The 25,024-nt window shown below is 41.6% G+C and overlaps 1 protein-coding gene across 1 annotated transcript in view; it reads right to left on the bottom strand.

Moving 5' to 3' along the window:
* The window catches only part of LOC126237672 (tyrosine-protein kinase Dnt-like), a 250,491-nt gene that overhangs the window by 5,823 nt on the left and 219,644 nt on the right, over nucleotides 1-25,024 (bottom strand). Inside the window, exons 8-10 of the mRNA XM_049947741.1 lie at nucleotides 18,501-18,660; nucleotides 15,185-15,334; nucleotides 4,933-5,092 (exon numbers count right to left, since the gene is read on the bottom strand). Of these exons, the coding sequence (XP_049803698.1) occupies nucleotides 4,933-5,092; nucleotides 15,185-15,334; nucleotides 18,501-18,660 (470 nt within the window). The remainder of the gene's footprint in view (nucleotides 1-4,932; nucleotides 5,093-15,184; nucleotides 15,335-18,500; nucleotides 18,661-25,024) is intronic.

Raw genomic sequence — 25,024 nt, 5'->3', positions numbered from 1 at the left:
GGACAAGACTGATGAAAGAAATGGGTTTCTTCTTTCATATAATTTGCATCCATAAAGTATGTCGGTAAAAGAATTTTTTTTATTATGAAAGTGTTTTAGAAGCTACAGAACGTTTACTGGAACCGTGGGCCGAGCCAAATACAAACAGCTGTAGGTGCTCGATAAACTAGTTCAAGAAAATATTCGGCCTGTATACGGATTTCTGTCCAATGACAACCTGCTTAAAGATGCACCGGTGACAGTACGCTAAATGACAATAGCTACATCTAAATGGGTACCATGCAAATCATATTTAAGTGCCTGACAGAGGATTCGAACCACCTTCACCTTCACAATTCTCTATTATTCCAATCTCGTATAGCGTGAGGAAACAACGAACATTTATATCTTTCCGTACGAGCTCTGATTTCCCTAATTTTATCATGGTGTTCGTTTCACCCTTATGTAGGGCGGTGTCAACAAAATATTTTCGCATTCGAAGGAGAATGTTGGTGATTAGAATTTCGTGAGAAGATTTCGTCGCAACGAAAAACGCCTTTCCTTTAATGATGTCCAGCCCAAATCCTGTATCATTTCAGTGACCCTCTCTCCCATATTTCGAGATAACACAAAACGTGCTACCCTTCTTTGAACTTTTTCGATGTATCCGTCAGTCCTATCTGGTAAGGATCCCACAACGTGAAGCCTCCGCCACAATATTTTCTATGTGTTCCGTCCAATTTAAGTTGTTCGTAATTGTAATTCCTAGGATTTTAATTTATAGCCTTTAAATTTGACTGATTTATCGTGTACCGAAGTTTAACGAATTTCTTTTACCACTCATGTGGATGACCTCACACTTTTGGTTATTTACGGTCAACTGCCATTTCGCACCATTCAGGTACCTCTTCTAAAACGTTTTGCAATTTTTTTTGATCTTCTGATGACTTTAGTAGTCGATAAACGACAGTGTCATCAGCAAACAACCTAATACGTCTGCTCAGATTGTCTGCCAAATCGTTTATATAGATAAGGAACAGAAAAGGGCCTATAACACTACCTTGGGGAACGCAAGAAATCACTTCTGTTTTACTCTATGTCTTTCCGTCATTTACTACGAACTGTGACATCTCTGACAGGGAGTCACAAATCCAGTCACACAACTGAAACTATATTACATAAGCACGCCATTTCACTACAAGCCGCTTGTGTGGTACAGCATCGAAAAAGCCTTCTGGAAATCCAGAAATGCGGAATCGATCTGAAACCCCTTGTTAACAGCACTCAACACTCCATGCGAATAAAGAGTTAGTTGTTTTTCACAATAATGATGTTTTCCAAACCCATGTTGACTGCGTGTCAATAGACCGTTTCCTTCGAGGTAATTCATAACATAATATATGTTCTAAAATCCTGCTGCATATTGACGTTAGCGATATGGGCCTGTAATTTAGTGGATTACTCCTACTACCTTTCTTGGATATTGGTGTGACCTGCGCAACTTTCCAGTCTTTGGGTACGGATCTTTCGTCGTGCGAACGGTTGTATATGATTGTTAAGTATGGAGCTAATGCATCAGCATACTTTGAAAGGAACGTAATTGGTCTACAGCCTGGACCAGAATACTTGCTTTTATTAAATGATTTAAGTTGCTTCACTCCGCCGAGTATATTTACTTATATGTTACTCATGTCGGTAACTGTTCTTGATTCAAATTCTGGAATATTTATTTCGTCTTCCGTTGTTAAGGCATTTCGGAAGGCTGTGTTTAGTAACTCTGCTTTGGCAGCACTGTCTTCGATAGCATCTCCATTGCTGTCGCGCACAGAAAGCATTGATTGTTTCTCGCCGCTAACATCCATCACATACGACCAGAATCTATTTGGATTTTCTGCCAGGTTACGAGACAAAGTTTCGTTGTGGAAACTGTTATAAACATCTCTCTCATTGAAGTCGGCGATAAATTTCAAGCTTCTGTAAGAGATCGCCAATCTCGGGGATGTTTTCAACATCTGCCGGATATTTCAGTTCTTTCCATGTAAATAAGACAGAATGTAATAATGGTTTGTTGTGTACATATGTTTTGAAAGAGAAAGGAGTAATTTGGTAACTTACCTCATCCTGAATCATTGCTCAGTGGAGTATGGCAGATTCCCAAATTTGTGTCCCTTAATTGTTTAGAGCATCACACCGAGTCCTCAATTATTGCTCAATAGAGTATACCGGACCTCCAAAGTCATGAACCTCTAATTCTTTTGAGCAGTATATTTCGAGGTGCTTAAGGCATTATACAAAGTGGCGACCTTTATATTATGTACAGCGACGCTAAATCTATGCCTGAGCGTTCGTCAAAGCAGGAATGCCGGCCTTTCTGTTAACACGGCTGTTGTGTCATCGAAGATGGGAGTATCCACAGCATGCTGTTTATGAGGGACGTTAACACTTCGTCTCCGAGAATGTTGAAATAAACATCCTGGCTCTTGTTCACGGTAACCTCAGTAGAGCTAAGTTATGCTACGAAGGAGTTCTGAAGGCACACATTCAGTGGCTTACACGTCTTACATGCCGTCGTTGTACTCGACATTTTGCATCTTTTGAAGAGAGGCAGTAATGGCTACTTGTCGGAGCACACAAACACGCCCCAAGTCCGCCACTGTCCAGTTCCAGTATCGTTTTGACCGTTGACTACGGGCGGCTTTGTTTGCCGCTGTGAGGAATGGCCCTTTCCGAGATTCACTATTCCAAGTATCCACTACACGCAATTCTCTTTCACAGTGTTTCTTAGTTAATTTGTTGAGATTGACCGGCACTCAGTAACCGCAGTAATTCCAGCCGAACTGGAGGAAAATGTCATTGACAAGTTCGTCCCCGATCGCTGTCGGTTAGGATCGTTTTACGACCACTGGCCTATGCTTTGTTACCGTGGATGGGAGTGGTATATATTTCCCTGTAGACACATTAAACAGACCGCGTTGATAAGTCAAAAAATATGGCAACTTCACTCTCGGTGTGGCCATGGGCACGTCCAAACAGAGTATATATCTCTAGATATTCTATCATGTACTCGCGTCAACCGATCTTCTATAGGGAAAATAGACATAAGTATCAAAGAGAGGATGATGGGACATATGTTACGTTCTACACATACACCCACAATTTACGGCAGTGGTGGAGGATCATCAGATCACGAAGTACCAGTTATGCACTATCTATAGTACCACACTGATTAGTGTAAGAAGATGAAAAAAATTTGTATCGGGAACGTAGCTGAGAAATTGAATTATACACCTAAAGCGTTGAGATTTGCCTATTAACCACAAGGAAATCCGTGTCTAACGAAACCAGTAAGCCTAGCTTCGACAGTTCAACATAAACTATTTCCTCAATCTAATTTAGGCAGTAACTGAGCCCTTTAGTCTAACTGGTACTGGTAGCGGCACGTTCGAGGCTTAACCACAAAGCGATGTTTCCTTCTTTTTTATTTTCATTTTACAAGAAAATTAAATGTCTTGTCCATAGGATGAAAGCTACGATATCTGCGATTAATTCGCCACTTTTCTATATAATCATCATCTTTGTTCACAGTTGGTTTTCAGCTTGACACAAGAGCACGTATATCTGTGCCCTACTTCCTCAGCCACTGGCGTACGGAATTTTTCAGCGTCTCCACATCTTCAGAGTGATGCCTCCGATGCGTATCTTTGAGTGGGCCTAACAGAAAGATATCTGATTTGATGCAATTCTGGGCGGTCAACATTTTTGATGCCCAGCGTGTATAAATCTTGGAGTAGCCCACTTTTTCGTTACCTCCTTATCGCACTGCCCTTACAGATAGCTAATTCGTGACACAATGCCTCTGTTGTTATCGAGCGGTCGTCACGGATATTTCGGTCGACACGCTTACGTAAAGTCTCTGCGGCCCCTGGTCGACCGCTGACCCGTCATCTGTATTTTCGTTTTAGTTTCTCTACAACAACGATCGAATCGTCTAACTACTGTAGCATTCCAACGTATCTTCTTCAGCGTTTTATGAATGTAATTGTAGATAGGAATTAAGTCACAGAATGTTCTCGCATATGTGCGTGAATGTCAGCAATTTTCTAAACTTATACACTGCTGCCAGCTGTTGATATAGGACGCTGGTGCTTCGAGTGGACTGTAGAAGGAGGTTTGCGGTGGTACGCCAATTACTGCACTACCATTTAATGAAGGAGAAAAAAGTAATTTGAGGCATTACTTTCTGAGTGTCCCCTGCAAAGTTAAATACACGCACTGCCCGACGTTCGCCACTGGTTGCGGTGTTACGTTCGTTGGTTGAAAGTGGTGCATTTCGTATCTTCTGCTTCCGGGTAAATTTTGGTCGAATCTGTGATATAAGTGATACGGCAGGCCCAATGGTGCACGCCCACTGAACCACATCTCCAGTGATTCTGGACTACAAGCGCCCTCCGTTGCTGCATTTTAGATCAGCGGGGCTGCTTCACAGTCCATTAGCACTTGGAGCCTGTTCAGTTCGTATTGCTACACAGACACTGCGTAACAGTGGCTGCAACATCATCATCTCTGCTCTAGGTCAGAGAGCCCCAAACTTTTTGACACTGAGAGCTGTACTTATTTCTTGCTGCATTATTTGTAATTAGTCTTCGTTCGCTTGGAGAAATACAAGTTAAGTAAATTTTCTGTTTGCTGTGTTTACTTGTTGACTAAACGTTTCTGTCCTATCCCGCTTTCCTACGATAACCGTCGCCACATCACTCTGTAGTCCACCTCTTCTCACCTATGTGAATGAAGTCGTACACAACAGATTTTCGTCCCAAATCCTTCTATTATTATTATTATTATTGGGATTTACTACATCTGATATATTCGCTTGCTCAATGTCTGACGAACGTCAGTCACGTTGTTGTGTAGGCTGCAATTGCCAAAAAACTAAATTTGCTTAGTGGTACCTACCACGTCGGAGGCGGCGCTGAACTGCTTGTGCACGAGACTCTCAATTGCGAGCCACTTGATAGGACGGTTCTCGTTGTCTCCGAGGCAGTAGTAGTCCGTGGGGAACAGGTCCCGCGACAGCGCGTTGTCTGTGAGGCGTACGCGCAGCTTCTCGTCCAGTCTGCAGGCAGAAAAGGCAGAGAGGGTGGCTCAGCACAAGCAGTGACGCACAAGGACTCAGGCAGGTATAGATTTTCGATAGCAGGTTGTGTCTATTTCCACTTTAGTTTTATTTTGTTTGCTGCGGCGTATTGGCTGTGTAAACATTCTCAAGTAAAACATTCAACTCGTTAAGTACTTAGGTTAAGGGTTTTCATGGCTACAGCTGACAGATTAAACTTTTTGCTTTAGTATGCACACGCAGATGAAACGCTGCACTATTCAAAATAAAAATAAAACTAAAATATAGTATAGTAGGTGTAGCAACCCCTTTCTTCCAAAACGTTTATCACGGCTGTGACCTCGTTACAACTAAATTTTTTGACTCAGGAAGATACAATGTTAGGAATAATAGGCACAGCTGGTTCACGGTTTTGATCTTATGTGAGTTACAGAATGCATGGTGTATCATTTACAGTCTTTTACTCAGGATTTCAAGCCATCAGATGAGCTACACCACATGGTTCGATTGTGTGTCTTCTGTTTTCCTACTGATAATGTGGTGGAGTTTAAGACTGAACTGAATAACTTTTACGTTGCGCAATTCCTTCAACGCCATTGAAGAATATCTTCAAGGAAAGCTATAAATTTTAGTTTTTAATTTAATTTATAATGAGAATTAGCACTTAAATACCGTAATGTTAAATAATTTCACAGTTAAATAATTTCATTGTATTGCAGCTAAATTACGTACATCATTCCTCGTGAAATCCATGAACAAATGGAATCGCTTCCACCGAGTCTGTTAAGTTGTATGCAGCTAGCACCATACAACTCGTTAATATTCAACTTCAGTCGTATGTATAGTGCACTCTGTAGACTAACGATACGCCCTTAATTGCTTTTTACGTATCTATTGAAATATGACACAAGAGCAATGGGAATTGGTTGTTACTGTGTACGAAGATTACTCAGTTATACTAAGCCATTTTAATGCGACTGCATAAACGTATTTCTATTTTTTAATGACTATAGGTAGCACTTCATCATATTAAAGTCAAACATTTATGAAACTTCCTGGCAGATTAAAACTGTGTGTCGGACCGAGAGTCGAACTCGGGACCTTTGCCTTTCGCGGGAAAGTCTCTACGAAGGTAGGAGACGAGGTACTGGCAGAAGTAAAGCTGTGAGGACGGGGCGTGAGTCGTGCTTGGGTAGCTCAGTTGGTAGAGCAGTTGCTACTGATACAGGGAACTGAAGTCCTAAATGACATCGAAATTCCCTGACTACCTTCCTAGGACGCTCGTAGTTTGTCAGTGCAGATTTCTACCTGACACAATCCGAGATACAAGCTGCAGAATATGGGGCGATCTACGCATGGCTCTGTTATATCGGTTCCGGAGCAAGGTCGCAGGTAGCGCTTCCATCTTAAAACCTTATGTGAAACCTTTTATTTAAATGACAATCTGGTTTTCTTTCAAGCACCACAAAGTAAGCTAGACATTTGTCTTTTCCATTATCTTGTACTATCGCCGTTACATTTGCTTGTGGTTCATTTCTAGCGGTTATTATTATTATTATTATTATTATTACTATGTTACATTACTCACTACATAAACTTTTCAGTGAATATACTGGCAGATAAAAATTAGTACACCGGAAAAGACGACATCGATATTGATTCTATAACGGCATATGCCACCTGATGTATGATAATGTTTTCAACGTCGTCCGCAGTCTGAAAGCGTAGCGGCATACCTACCACGATGCCTATCCTTCAACACGGAATTCTCGTAGCGAGAAGGCTCAGTGTGACGCTTAGGTGTGAAGCAAGGAGGCAACCATGCCACATAGACGCACTTGTGCTTCCTAAAACCAACTGAGCGAGTCTGAAAGAGACCAAACTCTGGCACTCCGAGTGGCGACAGGGTCCTTTCGGAAAATTGGCACAGAGGTTGGACTTGCTGAGTCAGTTGTGCAATGATCCTGGTATCAGTGGTCACGCGAACACACGCTAATATTCTCACTCCGTAGACGAGGTTCTGGACGCCCAGACAGCACAGACGCCCGCCAAGATTGCCGCATCGTAAGGACAGGAGTGGCAGATCGTACAAGTACCACAGCACAGATAAGAGAACTCGTGATCCCTGACGTGTCAGCACCAACTGTTGCGGATGGGTTGTTAGCAGTTGGACTATGGGCAAGCTCAAATACAGCCAGTCTTCCTCTCACTCCACAACATCGACGTGTACGGCTTGACTAGTGTCATCAGAGCGTCACTTGGATGATTGAATGGTGAGCCGTTGTCTTCAGTGATGAAAGGAGATTCTACCCGCACGCACGTGACAAACGTTTGCGCGTAAGACGTACACCTGATGATGGTTCAAATGGCTCTAAGTACTATGGGACTTAACATCTAAGGTCATCTGTCCCCTAGACTTAGAACTACTTAAACCCAACTAACATAAGGACATCACACACACCCATGCCCGAGGCAGGATTCGAACCTGAGACCGTAGAGACCTGATGACTGCTGTCTCGTAGAGAGCATTCATCCAAGACATACCGGCCACGTCCCAGGCTCTGTGGTCTGGGACCCGGTAAGCTACAACCCTCGTTCACCTTTGGTATTTCTGCAGGGGACGCTGACGTGCACTCGGTACGTGCGGAGTGTTGTTGGAACCGCTCTTTTGCCGTTCTTCCAGCAGGAAGGAGATCTGTTGTTCCAACAATATAATGCTCGCCCACTCACTGCCTGTGAAACTCAGCGTCCTCTGCAAGACAGGCGGCAACTATCCTGGCCAGCACGATCTCCGAACTTCTCTCCCATTCAACACTTGTTGGGTATGATGGGACCAGAAGTAATTCGTGCTATTTGTCAACCATCACTTACAGAACTACGTGAACGGGTCGAGAAGATGTGGCATAACGTATACCAAGACAGTATTCGCCTTCTGTATGAACGGCTGGATGCCAGAGTCAGCACCTGAATTGCCGCCTGTGGAGACTACACCACGTACCGGTATGGGTATTGCAGCATGGGTCGATACCGTGTGACTCAGAGCCGCTTGTACTATTAATCTGTAAATGTAATCATTTCATGTATTCCATATGCACTATTGCAACAATAAATCTTGGGAGAAATTGAAACCTGTAAAACGGTTTACTAACATTTTTCGCGGCAGTGTATGTATTGTTTTGTCTCAGTGATGTTGTTACCTAGGGCTACACTTTATTTAGCGGAAATGGCATATTGTAATCCTGTAAGTCACATACCAAGTCTGTCACACGGTATAGATTCATATGGTCTTTCATCACATAATACGATGAGAGACTACATTCTTTTCGCCGCTTTTGAACACAGCTTCTGTCCCGTATTTACTATCCAAGAGTACGTAAAGCTTTAGTGCTTCTGTCTTCGTTTCGCTGACACTCAATGAAATGTGTAAAAAATTACAGTGTCTTGTCTCCAGAATTTGTGTCAGATTCAAGATATCGAGACCTCTTACTCCAGACGTTCCGGAGAAATTTCTAACCTCAGGGCCTGCCACCTAATCTCTTGCTATACCAGTACCCTAAACGTGATGACAGTACCGTACAACGTGTTTAGGTATACTTACTGCGTAAGAGTAACAGCCGTTGTTCTTCTACCAATCCTCTGCAAGGACGTGAGATGTAATTTATGTTACGAAAAGAACTGGACCAGCGTTAAGAAATGGCCCGGTAAGTGCTATCTGCAATATCTCATTGGCACCAGAATTAATGTGGTGTAGTCTCTTCACTGTATCTGAAGATTTCCATTTCAACGATCTGTCTCTGAAAATTATGTTTCTAATTTCTCATGAGTTTTTTCTGGCGAGTGCTAAATTTTTCTACTTTATTTCCTGGAGTCAATATACTGTGGTTTTATTCGAGGTTGCTAATCGAAATTGTGCGCCGGTTAATGTAGTCTGGAGGTCTTTGCTTCTCTCTCTTCTCCGTCCGACCAGGCCTTGGAAGGCCCAACAGTATCGACCGGCCGCCGTGTCATCCTCAGCCCATAGGCGTCACTGGATGCGGATATGGAGGGGTATGTGGCCGGCACACAGCTCTCCCTGTCGTGTGTCACTTTACGACACCGGAGACGCTACTTTTCAATCACGTAGCTCCTCAGTTTGCCCCACAAGGGCTGAGTGCTCCCCGCTTGCCAACCAGATCGGCAGACTGGAAGGTCACCCATTCAAGGGCTAACCCAGCCCGACAGCGCTTAATTTCGGTTATCTGACCGGTGTTACTACTGCGGCAAGGCCGTTGGCCAGGTCTCTGATGGCAGTGTTAAAATGCTACATCACGGAAACCCTACTATGCATCGTATTTTGTTCACTGAAGGGGCGGATTTGAGAAACTGCAAACAATTGGCACGAATACATGTACTGTAGCCCTATCCAACTGTATATACTAAAGTTTTAAGGCAAATAAAGGGTTACCTCTTTCGGTGAAGTGCAGGAGCAAAGGATTTTTGTCAGGCATACGAGTTTTCGGGTAAAATACCGAATAATTTTTAAGCCACAGACCAGTAGGAATGTTGTTTCACAGCTGGTTATAGCTTCGCAAGAGTCACAGCTTATTACTTACGTATTCCACCTCAGAGGCTGATGCTATATAATAGCAAAACTTCCGACCCTTGCAGATTTATTGATTACTTTTCCCTCGACTGCTGTTAAACGTAACATACATGCTGCAATCTGGAAGATAGGACACTTATATTTACCGCACTACTGCTCCTCTAGATTCCGTGAAACTTGGCATCAGGCTCGTGAGCACACCTTCAGTTGTGCACGTATTTAGGAACTTTATAGCATGCGCAACTAACGTGACATAATTACTCTATCGGTCATAAACATACGGATTTACGTGCACGGTTCACGATGTACACAGCTAGCCATTGCTACTCAGATAGAAGTTTACGTCAGAGTCACCTGGTGGTAGCACACTGTGACAGTGTTTTATCCCCGCAATATCAGCATAAATCCAGCAAAATTGTGGCACACTTCTCCGATGTGCTAATTCCCTCAGTATACGCTGTAGTAAAATTAGATCGGACGTCAGCATATGTTAAAGTTGTACTGGCAGTAAACCTGTTTTGTGGGTTTCTGAATGAGTTATAGTATATGAAGCTATGAATTTTTTTTTCACTAATCAGTTTGAGGCACCGGGAATCATAAGGGCCTAAAGCATATCTCCATCGATTGTAAGATTTTAGCATTTATTCATCCTTCTGAAATCTGTTGCTCTCATGGTGAGTCAGGTCTATCTGCGCTGCAGGCCCACAATGTAGATATGAAAATTCACGAAGAGCTATATTACTGGTTTGTCTGATATTTACTTGAATGTGGGATCGATGGCTGTGTGCTTTAGGCTCTTATGAACCTCAGCGCTTCAATTGCATTCTAGTGAGCTTATTGGTAGACATTACTACTCGAGTTTAATCATTTCCACAAACGGCACTTTGTGTTTGGAGTTGGTTGTTTACTGTACAGGAATCGGCTTTCCACTGCAATGTAAACATGAACTTTGTCGAATCTATTTTAAATACTAACAGTAAAGTTAAGCGTTAGGACGGGTCGCGAGTGGTGCTTGGGTAGCTCAGTCTTTAGGCATTTTCCCGCGAAAGGTAAAGGTCCCGAGTTCGAGTCTCGGTCTGGCACTTACCTTATACCTGCCAGGAAGTTTCATGTCAGCACACACTTCGCTACATAGTGAAAATCTTATTCTGGGAACATAAAAGTAAATTAACAGGAAAAGTTAGCTTTAAAGGAACTAGGTCCTCCAAGAACAGATCCTTTGATTGAGAGAGTGACGAAATCAAATAAGTGTGACTACACACGAGCTTTTAACAAGGAAGCATACAGTTAGGACAAGTTGTTTGGATGGAGCGTAAGATTATCTGGTTTCCAGCCCGTAAGTAAATACGTGAATTAATACATCTGTTATGGGTCTTGTACATTTGTCCGAAAAAATGGAAAAGCACGAAAACTCCCACTTACACAAAAATGCGAGATGCAGAGTTAAGGAACCTTACACATTAATTCTTTATTGCTTGAAACTGTACTTAACTATGTACAAAACAACAAAATTCCACAAAAGCAATTCTTCTTTTGCCAGATAACTTATGCTTCTTATTATTGGTACTGGCTGAAATTATATAAACTTGTTGATAAACATAACTGTTATGCAGCAGATGATATTAATTTCACACGCTCATACTTATCTGAATCTAAAAATTAGTGAACACCCATAATGTATACTCATGAGCAGCCAGTGTTCCATCTTCTCATCTGAACACACTATTTTATTCTTGTGTAACATATTCATTACTCTTTCTGCAAGTTTTTAAGAGGGGACTCCAAATCGCACCCTCCTCCAACCTAGTGGTAAAATTACCCAGTGAATAGGCCGGCAAAAACTAAACACTGATCAAGCTTGGATATTGGAAGAAGGTGTGATGAACTGTAAAAAAATCAACATAGAAATAAGATGTGCAGCATTAAGTGAGCTTCAAGAGTATCTGCGTCGTGGTTGTGTGGTCATGGTCACGGGCTCCAAAGCAGGAGATCCGTGTTCGAGTCTGCCTCGCAGCGCAAGGTGCTTATCGACGTTTCTGTTCGCTGTATTCAGATTTATGTCTGTTTCTCGGTGTAACATCCGTTTGCAATAGCGAGGTGTAAGGAAGGGACCTCCAGACGTTCGTACCTCATACTCGTTCCACAAAAGTACCACATGTTATGACTCTTTTGTCCGTTTTGGAAGCTTTGACTCTTGACTGCTTTTGCTGCAACGTACAAAGTAGTTCACACCTGTTTATTGGTTGTTTTCATTTCTGTGAGAGGACTATGCGGCGTCTCAACTGCTCTCACTATTCGTTAATTTACTTGCGACGGTAATATATTCTAATCACACGACTTGTATTCTATGACCAGTATATAGTATGACAGCTGCCAAGAAGGAGGACAGACATGTCAATGACCAGACGTAATGTTCATTAATTTGTGAAAAAAATGGGGCCCGAGTGAGGTTTGAACACAGATTTCCCCCTTTTTAGCCAAACACCATGACCGCAGAACCACGACGCCATTGTTCTAGCAATTCGCTCGATGTTGCACATCTTGAATCTAAACCGTTCACTATTTCTATTTTGCATCTTTCTTCACATTTCAGTGCACCTTCTTCCAAGTTTCCATGCTTGACCTGTGTATGCCTTTTGACGGGTTATGCACTGTATCAATTACGACTAAGTCTGAGTGGGCTGCAATGGGGAGTTTGGCTTGTAAGAAAACATGTTATTTGTCACATAGTACCGAGAGGTTCGCTTTCAATCTCAAGCCTGCTCAACGTTTACCATGTTTTGCACTATACAAGGAAATCAGTTTTTAAATTTTTTGTATTACACACTGTAAACGGCAAGCTTAATTTTACTAGTACCTACAGACCACAAGAAAAACTAAATGTATCTGTCATTCAGTCCTTTCCTGTGTATCTTCGTCAATACGATATCGTTTTTCATTGAAATCGTTTTCTACCTGGTATCGGCATCCTACTCTTAAAAAGAATTACCACACAGATACTTAATAGTATGAGAGAGAAAAAGCTTATATCCCAGAGGCATCTAGAGCAAATTATTATCATTCTCAGCAGAACTAGACAAACTTTGGACAAATTTTTCCTGAGGCAGGTGTTCCCTTTATCTTCAAGGAATTTCCCGACATTCACGTATTAAGAGATTTAAGATATTGTAATCGTTTCATACCCGTTATGGAAGAAGTTGATTTTCTCTTATTCTAAAGAACAGATCAGTTACCCTTGCGAACTGTGACTTGTTTTCAGTGATTTTTGTCGAAATGTTAAAACAATGTACACGTATATACCGATAGAGCATGGTTCTGTAAACGGTTTAATTCACTTTTTTTTGCATCTTGCCCGAAGGAGATAACGGAATAGATAGTGAGAAGCAACAAAAACAATTATAAAACCTCGAAGACACATAAGAGAAGAAGCGCAGGAAGTTTTCGGTTAAGACTATATGTTATAACACGACTGTTCAAAAGAAAGAGACATGAGAAGCAGTGCAAGGAAGTCGCAGCTGGCTTCAGGAAGGCAGTAACTTCTACAACTTTGTGCTTAACTCTAGACTGAATAAAAATACGAGCGAAAATGAGAAATGAGAGTGTCGTGAAATACGTTGCACGAAAAAAAAATATTGAGATAGGAGTAATAAAGTATGTAATGAAAATCTCGCATGTAGCATGCAAAGGTAGAATCTAATAGACCACATCCGATGGAAAAAATTACTACTCGGTTGCTGATATTTTTGTTATGTGGTCTAAGGCACTTTTCTATGCATAGCGTTCCGTATCCATTGCAGCAAAAACCATCGCAGTTATAAAGACGCAGTTTGAGTTTTCAAACTTAACAAGCTCATAAGTACAACTGTTGCGTAGGTATAAGCGTACAAACGTGACTTAGGCCATTTAACTACAAATCATCAAGAATGAAGGTACCGATAGTCAAATTTAAGAATAGTTTTTTTCTAAACCCCGTAGTTACCTCCGATTCCGACGCAAAAATTTGAAATTTTGCTCAAAGGTTCCTAAAACCTCCTTTTGTGACGGTGCAAAAGCGTGGCGACCTAGGATGTCAGCCTCTGGCTCGGCGACACACCAAAGAGCAAGGTGCTGACAAATGCGTAATAAGAGTCACAATCCAGAAGTTCATGTGACCTATAAGGTGCGTTAATGATGTCATATTGGCACCAAACTTCATCACAATTCTACCCAGCACCACCATGGACGTGTAACATGATGGTAACGTCGTCACAGCCACTTTTACCCACATTTCACACCTTTTTTTTTTCTTTTTGCATTCTCTCCGACGGAGGTCAGAGGCACTACACCCAGTGTTGAAATCACGTGGTTTTCTTGAGGGCGGCGGAGGAGAAATATTGCAGACACACCGTCACTGAGAATCGACACAAAAGGGCCTCTTGGGTGGTATAAAGGACGTCAATGAAACCACCTCTCTCCTTGGGGCGTTCATTTACACACATTTCGCGGTCGAAAACGACAGTTCGCTGTAGGATGAGCAACAGGAAAATGTTGTTGATAACCATTGATACCGCTGACACCCTCCGATGTTTCAACACTTATCTTAGGGGATTGTGGTCTGCTACCCCGCTGAACGTGATCTAACTACTTTGGAGTGTAATATGACCGCTATTTTTACTCTGGTATACAGGATGGAACAACTAGCAACCGTTCAAAACTGTTCGACGAAATTTGAACGTGATCCGAAGCAGCAAAGAGATTTTATGCTTTGTCCGCGCTTCTGTTTCTCACGCTCCTGTGGTATGATTAAGAGGAGGTGTTAGAATATCATGTACTTGGATAAAACGGCAAGGGATCCCTGTGGGGCCTCCCGAGTGTGGGGACATCCTCGGTTGCACCCTCACAGCTTTTTTGAGCACTTGAAAAATGTACTAACTTCGACTCCAATTTAGTCTCGCGGTTGCTCTATCCCCTGAAGGTAGGCAGATGGCACCTAAGGGTATTCGAAGGGGTTCCCTAATCACCAGGCGTTACAGCAGCAAGGAGGCTATCGAAGAGAAAGATTTCAGCCACTTCCGAGACTAATTTCAAACTTAACGCGTCAGAATGGCCGACAGCTATGGGGTTTCGAGAAGGTGATCGCTTAATTTTGTGCGGAAGAGCAGTGAAGGGTCAAAATTATAGGGAAGAGCAAATATTGTAATCTTCGCACAGAATTATTGAAGATGCTAACTACAGTACATTCATGGAGGCAATGGGCTGACAACTGTTAGGGATACACACACTTCCACTCAAGACTACTTGAAGAAATAAATTTATAACACAGAGCAAGTGAAATGCTAAACAATAACTGAGGATATCTGAAACTGTTGAAGTGTTACAGAAAACATCGCGAGGTCGCTGCTAAGCATTTGTGAACATCACGTCGTCCACAGAATCCCACAAAATCAGACATGCTAACAAACGCTAGTTTTCGGGACCAGCTGCTAGTGGATGGATATTGTAATGCTTCGGCTGAGCGAGCGGTTACGTACACGCAGTTCCTGGTAGCGATGTCCTTGTGGCAGACCCTCTGACTGTGCAGGAAGATGACGGCCAGCGCCAGCTGGATAGCGATGTCGACGATGTCCTGCGTCAGCAGCGTGCACTGATCCTCCGTCCGCGTGCGGCAGCTCTGCAGGAACCTACAGTCGAGCACAGTATTGTGTTACGCACTCCAACAAGGTTAATGGCAGTGGAAAGTGCCATAAACTGGACCCCCTGGCCACTTGGCTCTGTGATCTCCTGAACTCTAGAACTCTAGCGGGACCAAGAACAAACAAATAGTAGTACAGGTCTCTGCCACTCTGTAGCAGAGCACACAAGTCACCCGCTTTATTTCTCATCTAATCGCCATTACACATTCTAACAATGGAAAAAGTTTTTACAGTGTTCTATATTTTTTTTTATTTCTCATAGGTATTGGCAGGTGAGACTTGTATGTATAACTGAACAGAAAGATTTAAAATTAATGTTTATTATCACACCATTTAATTTAGACATGGGCTTAAAAATTTATTGGTTAGCAAAAACAAGTTGTAGTCACGTAAGTGGTCCTTCTACACTTGTTTTTCATGTTCAAAGTCTGCCTGTATTAGCACACACACTATTTCTTTTGTAATTCTCCTGCAGATACGTAGACAATAATGGCGAAAGTTGAACAAAGAAAGTGGAGTCCGTCTAAAATGACTAAAGCTATCGATTCTGTTCAGAAAAAGACGATGGATTGTGAGAATATCAGTTAGTGATCAAAAACAACACTTTTGAGGTGTTGAGTTTAAAGTATGGTACAACTGAGGAAGCTGAAAAAATGAGACGGAGGCAAACGTACAATTTTGGGTAAAAACCTTGACGAAGAGCTGTTTTAGTATTGCCATTTAGCTCCTCAAATGGCCTCATAAGGGCCGAGTCCACTCCCTTTGCGGACAGCACTTGGCAGACCCGGACGATCATCTATGCAAGCCCGACAGCTGTGCTTAACTTCGGTGATCTGGCGGGCATTGGTATTACGATGACGGCAAAGCCGTCTGCCGTAACCTTCTGGAAAATGCTATACAGTGGGCAAATCGAAAGTTTCCATTCGAGGGCCGTACAGTCCAGAATGGATATGTCAGTCAGGAAAAATCGCACTGAAGCAACCATCCAACCGACGCATCAGGTTAAAGATTGAGTTAGGTAAACTCGGTATACTCCTGTGGGAAAAAGTCCGTAACTGCCTGCTGCATATCCTCGTCCGATACGGATCGCCGACCCATCAGGGCCTTTTTTAACGGACTGAAGGCGGGATAAGCGCATGAGGAGAGATCAGACTATTGGGAGGCTACTCGAATGTCTCCCACTGGAGTTGGGGAATGTCTGCTTTACGACATTTGCGATAATGAGCGTCATCATGAAGTAGCAGAATCCCCTGTCGCACCATTCCACAACGGCCATTTTCGACAGACATGCTGCTCCGCACACATTCTTCATTCTCCAATGGATGACTACCAGTGTTTGCCCTCCAGCAGCCAACAAAACAATAACAGCACCTTGGTCCGTTTGGGACGAATTGGTACTAACGTCGGCATAGTTCACGATCCCACGTTCAGCAGAAGCTCGTGGGGAAGTTACAAATGTCACACTAACCTATGCCTATATGTCAGTGCTTATAAACGCGCATAGGAGTTGCTCTATGTTGCATAGACGCTGCAGCAATGCCCTCCAATGGTAACTTCGTGATCGCCCCTTATATTACACCCACTTTGAAACTAGATTACGTTTTCTCTAATTTCATAACTTGTTCCAATTTTGTTTAGGGCTATTTCGATTACTTTTCGAACAACTCCAATTTTGGCAACGACTTTTCAAACTCGCTAAGTGCAAAGTTTCATAACTTTTTTTCATATTTACTTCTGATTATATTACCTAGGAGCTACACGTAAAAGATGCATAATATTGTAAACTAAATACTACATGCTTTAAAGCATATTTTTTTCATATTTCCAATGTTTTAAAAATCAATAACAACATGGGGTTCGGATTTGTGCACTGTCCTCTACAGGGAGATTTGCGGTTAAGAGGTCGCATTATTTTAATGCGACCTACGTTTCGAGTTGTACGCCCATCTTCCAGTAAGACTACAGCAATAATCCCGAAGACGAAAATTGCGAAAAGATAAACGCACGTCAGTAGATTGATTCAGAAGTTAGCCTTTATTTACCTTAGGTGGATTGCGGTCTTTGGAATCAGTTGTCTGTTGGAGTTTACAACCTGAACCTAGATCGTACAAAAATAATAACTTTCGTGAAACGAGGGAGGATAAAAGTGTTTCGTTTAGTTAATACAATGACACTATTTTGTTGACAAAAATCTGTATCAGTATTTGGTTGGAGTTAAAACAGTGAATCGGTATAAATGTAACTATGTCATTAATTCTGCTTAATTCTGTAATTTGCTTAAGTACCCATTGTTCTCTTCATTATTAAGTTTACAATCGTCACACATACAACTGAAGTTTGGAAACGACACACTAATGACACGTTTATCACTTATCACTGGCTTCTGACTACCATCTTCCTTTTTCACAATGAAGCTGCTTATCCCAGAACCATAACGAATAATTTGTTTTGGAGGATTGGAGCTGCAATTCCTCGAATAAGAATCCATATCGTAGGTGCGCTGAATTTCCTCGTTCGGTAGATAACTCGATTGCTTTTATATGTCCTTTCTGCTAATATTCAGATGATTTAACCAGGAAAATATCACTTTGAAATGTGTAAAGAGTTATTTTCACAGCCTGAGTTCTTAAATACATTTTTTTAGCTACGACTGATTTGGTGAACTTAATGCCAAACTTAAATTTTTCAGACGTGCTAATGCTCATACGTTATTCCGGCATACACTGATGAAACAAAGCATTAGGACTGCCTATATAAATAATACCGACAATAGTACTACAAACAACACTAAAACATGAACTTATTCATACCTAGTGCTGCAGGGCAGTTTGTCAGCAGTGGTACTGACAAATTCCATTTTGACATACTAGGCACGAGTAAGATATTATGTTTTAATGTTATTTGTAATACCGTTGTCGTTGTTATTACAGTGTTAAACTTTTGTATTTTTTATGTTATGAAGTCATATTTTTTCTCTTTCCAACTTATATCGGAAGATGATCTGCTAGTTAGACCGAAATGGTTTTAGTTTAAAATGGTTATTATTAATAAGTAATGGTGATTAAGTAGTTTCATTTATGCATATTACTAGGACTGTTGGGGAGTAATAATAGTAAATTGAGTTGGAGCAAATGGAGTTAGGCAGTGCACGCACTTTTTGAGGTTGCCCTTGGCGCAGTGCGGGTAGACGAGCAGCGGCGGCAGGCGCGCCTCCACGCTGGCTGCGAGCAGCGGCAGCAGGTTCTGGTGGCTCAGGCCGTGCAGCATCGAACCCTCCGCCAGCAGAAGCGACACCTGCAGTCGCGACGCCTGGTCTGCAAACAAGCAGCCACACACATACACATTGAGTCACATGCTGTAGCCCCACCGAAGAGATTTTCTTACTCTTACACACAAAATTAAAGTTGTTTAGTCACAGGAATAATGTAGAGTCTTATCAAAGTAACTGTCTGCGTCTGTAGTTAAGCGACCAGCACCTCTGATTGTCATGCGGAGCACCAAGGCTTGGTTTCCATGGGTTTTTACTTGATGGGAGGTCTGGAAAAGGGAGCTAGCAGCCTCTTAAAGCCGACCGAGGTGCTATGTGAATCACAAGTAGAGGTCCTTGTATCGTGGAAAGCTGACAACGGCTAGAAGAGGAGTGTGCTGACCCCGTGCCCTCCATATCGATTCCAATGACGTCATTAGCAGAGGATGACACGACAGTCTCTCGAAGTCACAGAGCCAGCAGTGGAGTTCGTAAAATTGGAATGATTCGTTTCGTGTAAGTAATTTTAAATATTTGTGCAAAGTATTTTGTAGCTAGTGTAAACAAAAATATTTAGAGTGCACATTTACGCGAGGGAATAATACACGAGAGAATTTTGCAGGAAAAACTGAAGTTTTAAATGCTGAAAGATGAACTTCTCCTACTGTTGTGGCACAGCTCATCCACAACTAATACGCAAATACTATTTATCACATACACCATAATGCAACAACCCAAAATAAATCTTGTGAAACAGATTTTCTTTCCATTTCTTACATATCGATTGTACCGCAACTTTTAAATTATATTAAATAGTGCAGTCTATGAAGAACATGATGCCATTTAAAAATTGCAACGAGACTGCGAACTGAAAAGAAATGCCGTTATGTACAGGTCAATTGAAGCTACTGTGAAATTATGTTACAATTTACGTTTCTTCCATTGTAACTGAATGATCGCTGTATTGGAATAATTATACGAATGCTTGTGAACGAGTATATCCCGTACAAGGTTTGTAATCAGTTATCGTGCAAACCCGTTCCACTGACGGCAGGTATTAACAAGTTAAAAGTCAGGCGTCAGTTATTTTCTGGGGTACTAGAAGACCCTTTGTAGCATGGAGAAAATATAAAATATAGGATTGTGGTCGAGAAGCAGTTACTGCAGAATAAGGATATGCTAAGCAGCAGTATTTAAGACTACTAAGATGGACTGCAGTTTTCGACCGGAGAAAATGCTGAACTGTCAGCTGTCATATAGGTAGATGAAATTTAGTAAATTAGCACGAAGGAATAGGACTGCTATCACGACTAACTTGATACGTGCATCGATGCATGTCATGTATGGTCGACATGTGTCTGAATTTTAGAATTACAATAGAAATTGCTCCATCTCTAAACGACATGTGTCTGAATTTTAGAATTACAACTCAAATTTCTCCATCACGAAACAATTTCAGTAATAAACATCTGTGACGTGGAGTTTACTTGTTATTTTGGAATGCACCAATCAGCACCACTGGCAAGTCCGCATCACTTAACTGCAAAAGAACTAAACTGACTGACTGCTGCAAATGAGCAGGTAATTTTTATAAGATTGAACCGGCTGGCGCAAGGCGCTTTACACTCTCTTACTAATAGCAACAATTGTTTCGCAGAATATTCACTGACTTTTCAGCGAATACAGTTTATCATACAGACGTGAATGTCGGTACAAAACTGAGAAGCTTAAGCACGCTGACGGAAAGGTATCCTCACTTTGACGACAGTATCTCTGGAACTACAAGAAGTAGTATAATGTAATGTTTTCTCAACGAAGAGTAAAAAGCTTTTATGAAGTACTATTGTACTGGGAACATACCAGAATGTTGTTGTTGTGGTCTTCAGTCCTGAGACTGGTTTGATGCAGCTCTCCATGCTACTCTATCCTGTGCAAGCTTCTTCATCTCCCAGTACCTACTGCAACCTACATCCTTCTGAATCTGCTTAGTGTATTGATCTCTTGGTCTCCCTCTACGATTTTTACCCTCAACGCTGCCCTCCAATGCTAAATTTGTGATCCCTTGATGCCTCAAAACATGTCCTACCAACCGATCCCTTCTTCTAGTCAAGTTGTGCCACAAACTTCTCTTCTCCCCAATCCTATTCAATACCTCCTCATTAGTTACGTGATCTACCCACCTTATCTTCAGCATTCTTCTGTAGCACCACACTTCGAAAGCTTCTATTCTCTTCTTGTCCAAACTGGTTATCGTCCATGTTTCACTTCCATACATGGCTACACTCCATACAAATACTTTCAGAAACGACTTCCTGATACTTAAATCTATACTAGATGTTAACAAATTTCTCTTCTTCAGAAACGATTTCCTTGCCATTGCCAGTCTACATTTTATATCCTCTCTACTTCGACCATCATCAGTTATTTTACTCCCTAAATAGCAAAACTCCTTTACTACTTTAAGTGTCTCATTTCCTAATCTAATCCCCTCAGCATCACCCGATTTAATTTGACTACAATCCATTATCATCGTTTTGCTTTTGTTGATGTTCATCTTATATCCTCCTTTCAAGACACTGTCCATTCCGTTCAACTGCTCTTCCAAGTCCTTTGCTGTCTCTGACAGAATTACAATGTCATCGGCGAACCTCAAAGTTTTTACTTCTTCTCCATGAATTTTGATACCTACTCCGAATTTTTCTTTTGTTTCCTTTACTGCTTGCTCAATATACAGATTGAATAACATCGGGGAGAGGCTACAACCCTGTCTCACTCCTTTCCCAACCACTGCTTCCCTTTCATGCCCCTCGACTCTTACAACTGCCATCTGGTTTCTGTACAAATTGTAAATAGCCTTTCGCTCCCTGTATTTTACCCCTGCCACCTTCAGAATTTGAAAGAGAGTATTCCAGTTAACGTTGTCAAAAGCTTTCTCTAAGTCTACAAATGCTAGAAATGTAGGTTTGCCTTTTCTTAATCTTTCTTCTAAGATAAGTCGTAAGGTTAGTATTGCCTCACGTGTTCCAACATTTCTACGGAATCCAAACTGATCTTCCCCGAGGTCCGCTTCTACCAGTTTTTCCATTCGTCTGTAAAGAATTCGCGTTAGTATTTTGCATCTGTGACTTATTAAACTGATAGTTCGGTAATTTTCACATCTGTCATCACCTGCTTTCTTTGGTATTGGAATTATTATATTCTTCTTGAAGTCTGTGGGTATTTCGCCTGTCTCATACATCTTGCTCACCAGATGGTAGAGTTTTGTCATGACTGGCTCTCCCAAGGCCATCAGTAGTTCTAATGGAATGTTGTCTACTCCTGGGGCCTTGTTTCGACTCAGGTCTTTCAGTGCTCTGTCAAACTCTTCACGCAGTATCTTATCTCCCATTTCATCTTCATCTACATCCTCTTCCATTTCCACAATATTGTCCTCAAGTACATCGCCCTTGTATAAACCCTCTATATACTCCTTCCACCTTTCTGCCTTCCCTTCTTTGCTTAGAACTGGGTTGCCATCTGAGCTCTTTATATTCATACAAGTGGTTTTCTTCTCTCCAAAGGTCTCTTTAATTTTCCTGTAGGCAGTATCTATCTTACCCCTCGTGAGACAAGCCTCAATGATATGATATTTTCTATTAGTGACTATAGTCGACGTCCGAAATCAATTAAAAACGATAGACAGTCGAAGAACGGAATCAGATGCAACCTTATAGCTCCTGCTACGCGTGAGATGATTATGGGCGTCCACATCTGGTGCAAATTTCAGTTACCAGTGCTGCGATGAGACGATGAGCGTAAAAAACTGTGGCGTGGTGAACACACTAACGTTGTTTAACTTGATCTAGTCTTAGGACAGTTTTAAGGCCATAAAGACGAAGATGTATATCCCAAAATTAGTGGACGCTATGGATAAGGATTTATTTGCTCGAAGCTCTCGATACCGGGAGACTTCCGACAATATTCGGAATATAGGAAATCTTCCGAAATACTTAAATGGTCTGAGGAGTAAAATTAAAAAAAAAACTGTAAAACAACGTAACTGTGTGTACTACGGTCCTAAAATGTGAATGTGGATGTGTAGTGTCTCACACCGCGCACTTCTACTAATCCGTTCTTTTCAGGACGTGTCGTAATTATTTTGGAGCGACTACCTCGAAACATTTTTAATTCGACAACTTTCGTCATGAACGAAGTGTATTGATGTGAAAAATGTTATGTTGTTGTTGTTATAGTCTTCATTCAGAAGGCTGATTTGGTCCAGCTTTTCACGTTGAGTTATGCTTTAACTTATCTCCAACTGAACATGGTTGTTTGTTTTATAACCTTGATCTCTCTCTACAAATTTTACTTTCCACGCTTCTCTCTATCACTAAGCTGAGTTTCTTGATGCCTCAGAATGCGACCTATCAACCGACCCCATGCTTTAGGTAAGTTTCGTGACAAATTTCTTTTTATCCTTATTCGACTCTACGCATTAATCATTTGACGTACCCAGTAATCTTCGGCAATCTGCTGTAGGAACACATTTAAGAGGCTTTTACTCCGTTCCTGTATGAGCTGTTTGTCCTACAACTTTCACTTCCATATATGGCTACATACCAGACAAAACAAATTACGAACAGACTTTATAACATTGAAATTTATTTTAGATGTAAACAGATTTATCAATTTAAAACGTTTTTATACTATTTCCCATCTGTTTCTTTATATACTCTCTAATTCTACTGTCACTACTTACTTTTTCGCCGAGGTGGCAAAATGTATCTACTACATTTAAGTGCCTAGTTCCCTAATTCCCTCAGCATCGTCCGATTCGATTGGCCTACATTCCATTACTTTTGTTTTAGTTTTTTGGAGTTCTTCTCATAGTCTTTTTTTCAATACGTTATGCATTCGTTCAACTGATACAATTACAGTAATATGTCATCGGCAAACCATTGACATGTGCGGCCACGGTATTTGCATGACTCTCCTTGTTGAAATAGGCAAGGTGTAGAGGAGTCTGAATAATTACGAAGATTTCAAGCCCCAACGTTTTTACGGCAGCGTGAAGGGCGAAGGTAATCAACTCAGGATAGCGACAATGAAAGCAGGAAGGGGTAGTATCAAACCTTCATATGTCGAAATTGTGCCATATGTGTTGCCTGCTTCACTCGATTAACAGACGACGACAGTTATCTCTAGAAGAAGAGCTGAAGTTGCCGAAGAACGAATAGATGTTTGCATACCTTTTTGTGGAAACCGAGCTTCTAGTAATCAGGGTGACTCAATTAATGTACCCCAGAGAGTTCATGGAGTACGATGATCTGTGTAGTGAGAATTCACGTTCATCATCAACACACTTGGCTGGCAGGTGATGCTCCTTCATTGTAGCATAATATTTGGTCATAAGCTTTCTTTTTTTTACTTTTTCTTTGCTTTTTTTCTTCTTCTTGTTTGGCACTACAGCCTTTGATGGGCCTTGGCCCCCTCAACAATCTTCCTCAATCATCCTCCTCTCTGCTTTAGTCTTCCATCCTCGGGCCTCCATCTTGGTAAGGTGAGTCAACACATTGTCCTGCCCTCGAGAATTGGTAGTCCCTTTCTTCTCGTGGAATACCATCTGCCTTTCATTAATCGTTCGGGCATCCTGTCATCTGGAATCCACTCCAGGTGCCCTAAGCAGCGTATTCTTTTCGATTTAACAAATTTCACTATAGCTTTCGATTGTATAAACTGTTGTATTCCATCGTTTTACCTTACTCTACAACCATCTGCCGCTCTCACTGGACCATAAAAATTTCACAGGATTTTCCTTTCAAATGCCCTCTGCCTGTTTTTATCTGCTTCTGTCGTCGTCCACGTTTCAGATCCAACTCTTTTGTCATGACGTACTTCAGTTTCCGTCCATAGCAACAACAAATACATAACTTAGCGTTTGATGCTCTTGGGCAGTCAAAAGTACCAGTACAGTAACAATTCAAAACAATCCGCCACATAAACCAACAAAATAAGTCTTTCTTATCAACCACTCATTTACTTTAGAGCCAACAGTTCATTTGCACTGCTCTTACTTACATTGATGTGACAAAAGTCATGGCATACTTCGTGTCAGACCATATTTTGTCCAAAGTAGTGCAGCAGCTCGACGTGGCATGAGCTCGACAAGTTGATGGGAAACCCTGCAGAATTATTTAGCCATGCTGTCTCTATAACCAACCATAATTGTGAAATTGCTGGCAGTGCAAAATTTTGCACACTAACTGGTCTCTCGTTTGCGTCCCATAAATTTTCAATGAGATTCATGTCGGGTTATCTGGGTGGCCAAATCACAAGCTCGAACTGTCCAGAACGGTCACCAAACCAGCTGGGAACAACTGAGGGTTGGTGACATGGCCCATTGTCATCTATAAAAATTCCACCGTCGTTTGGGAAAATGAACTCGATGAACG

Source organism: Schistocerca nitens, chromosome 1 (assembly GCF_023898315.1).
Source record: "Schistocerca nitens isolate TAMUIC-IGC-003100 chromosome 1, iqSchNite1.1, whole genome shotgun sequence".
NCBI classification, from domain to species: domain Eukaryota; kingdom Metazoa; phylum Arthropoda; class Insecta; order Orthoptera; family Acrididae; genus Schistocerca; species Schistocerca nitens.
Note: the sequence above shows the minus strand (reverse complement) of the source record. Positions and strands in the feature narration are given on the sequence as shown.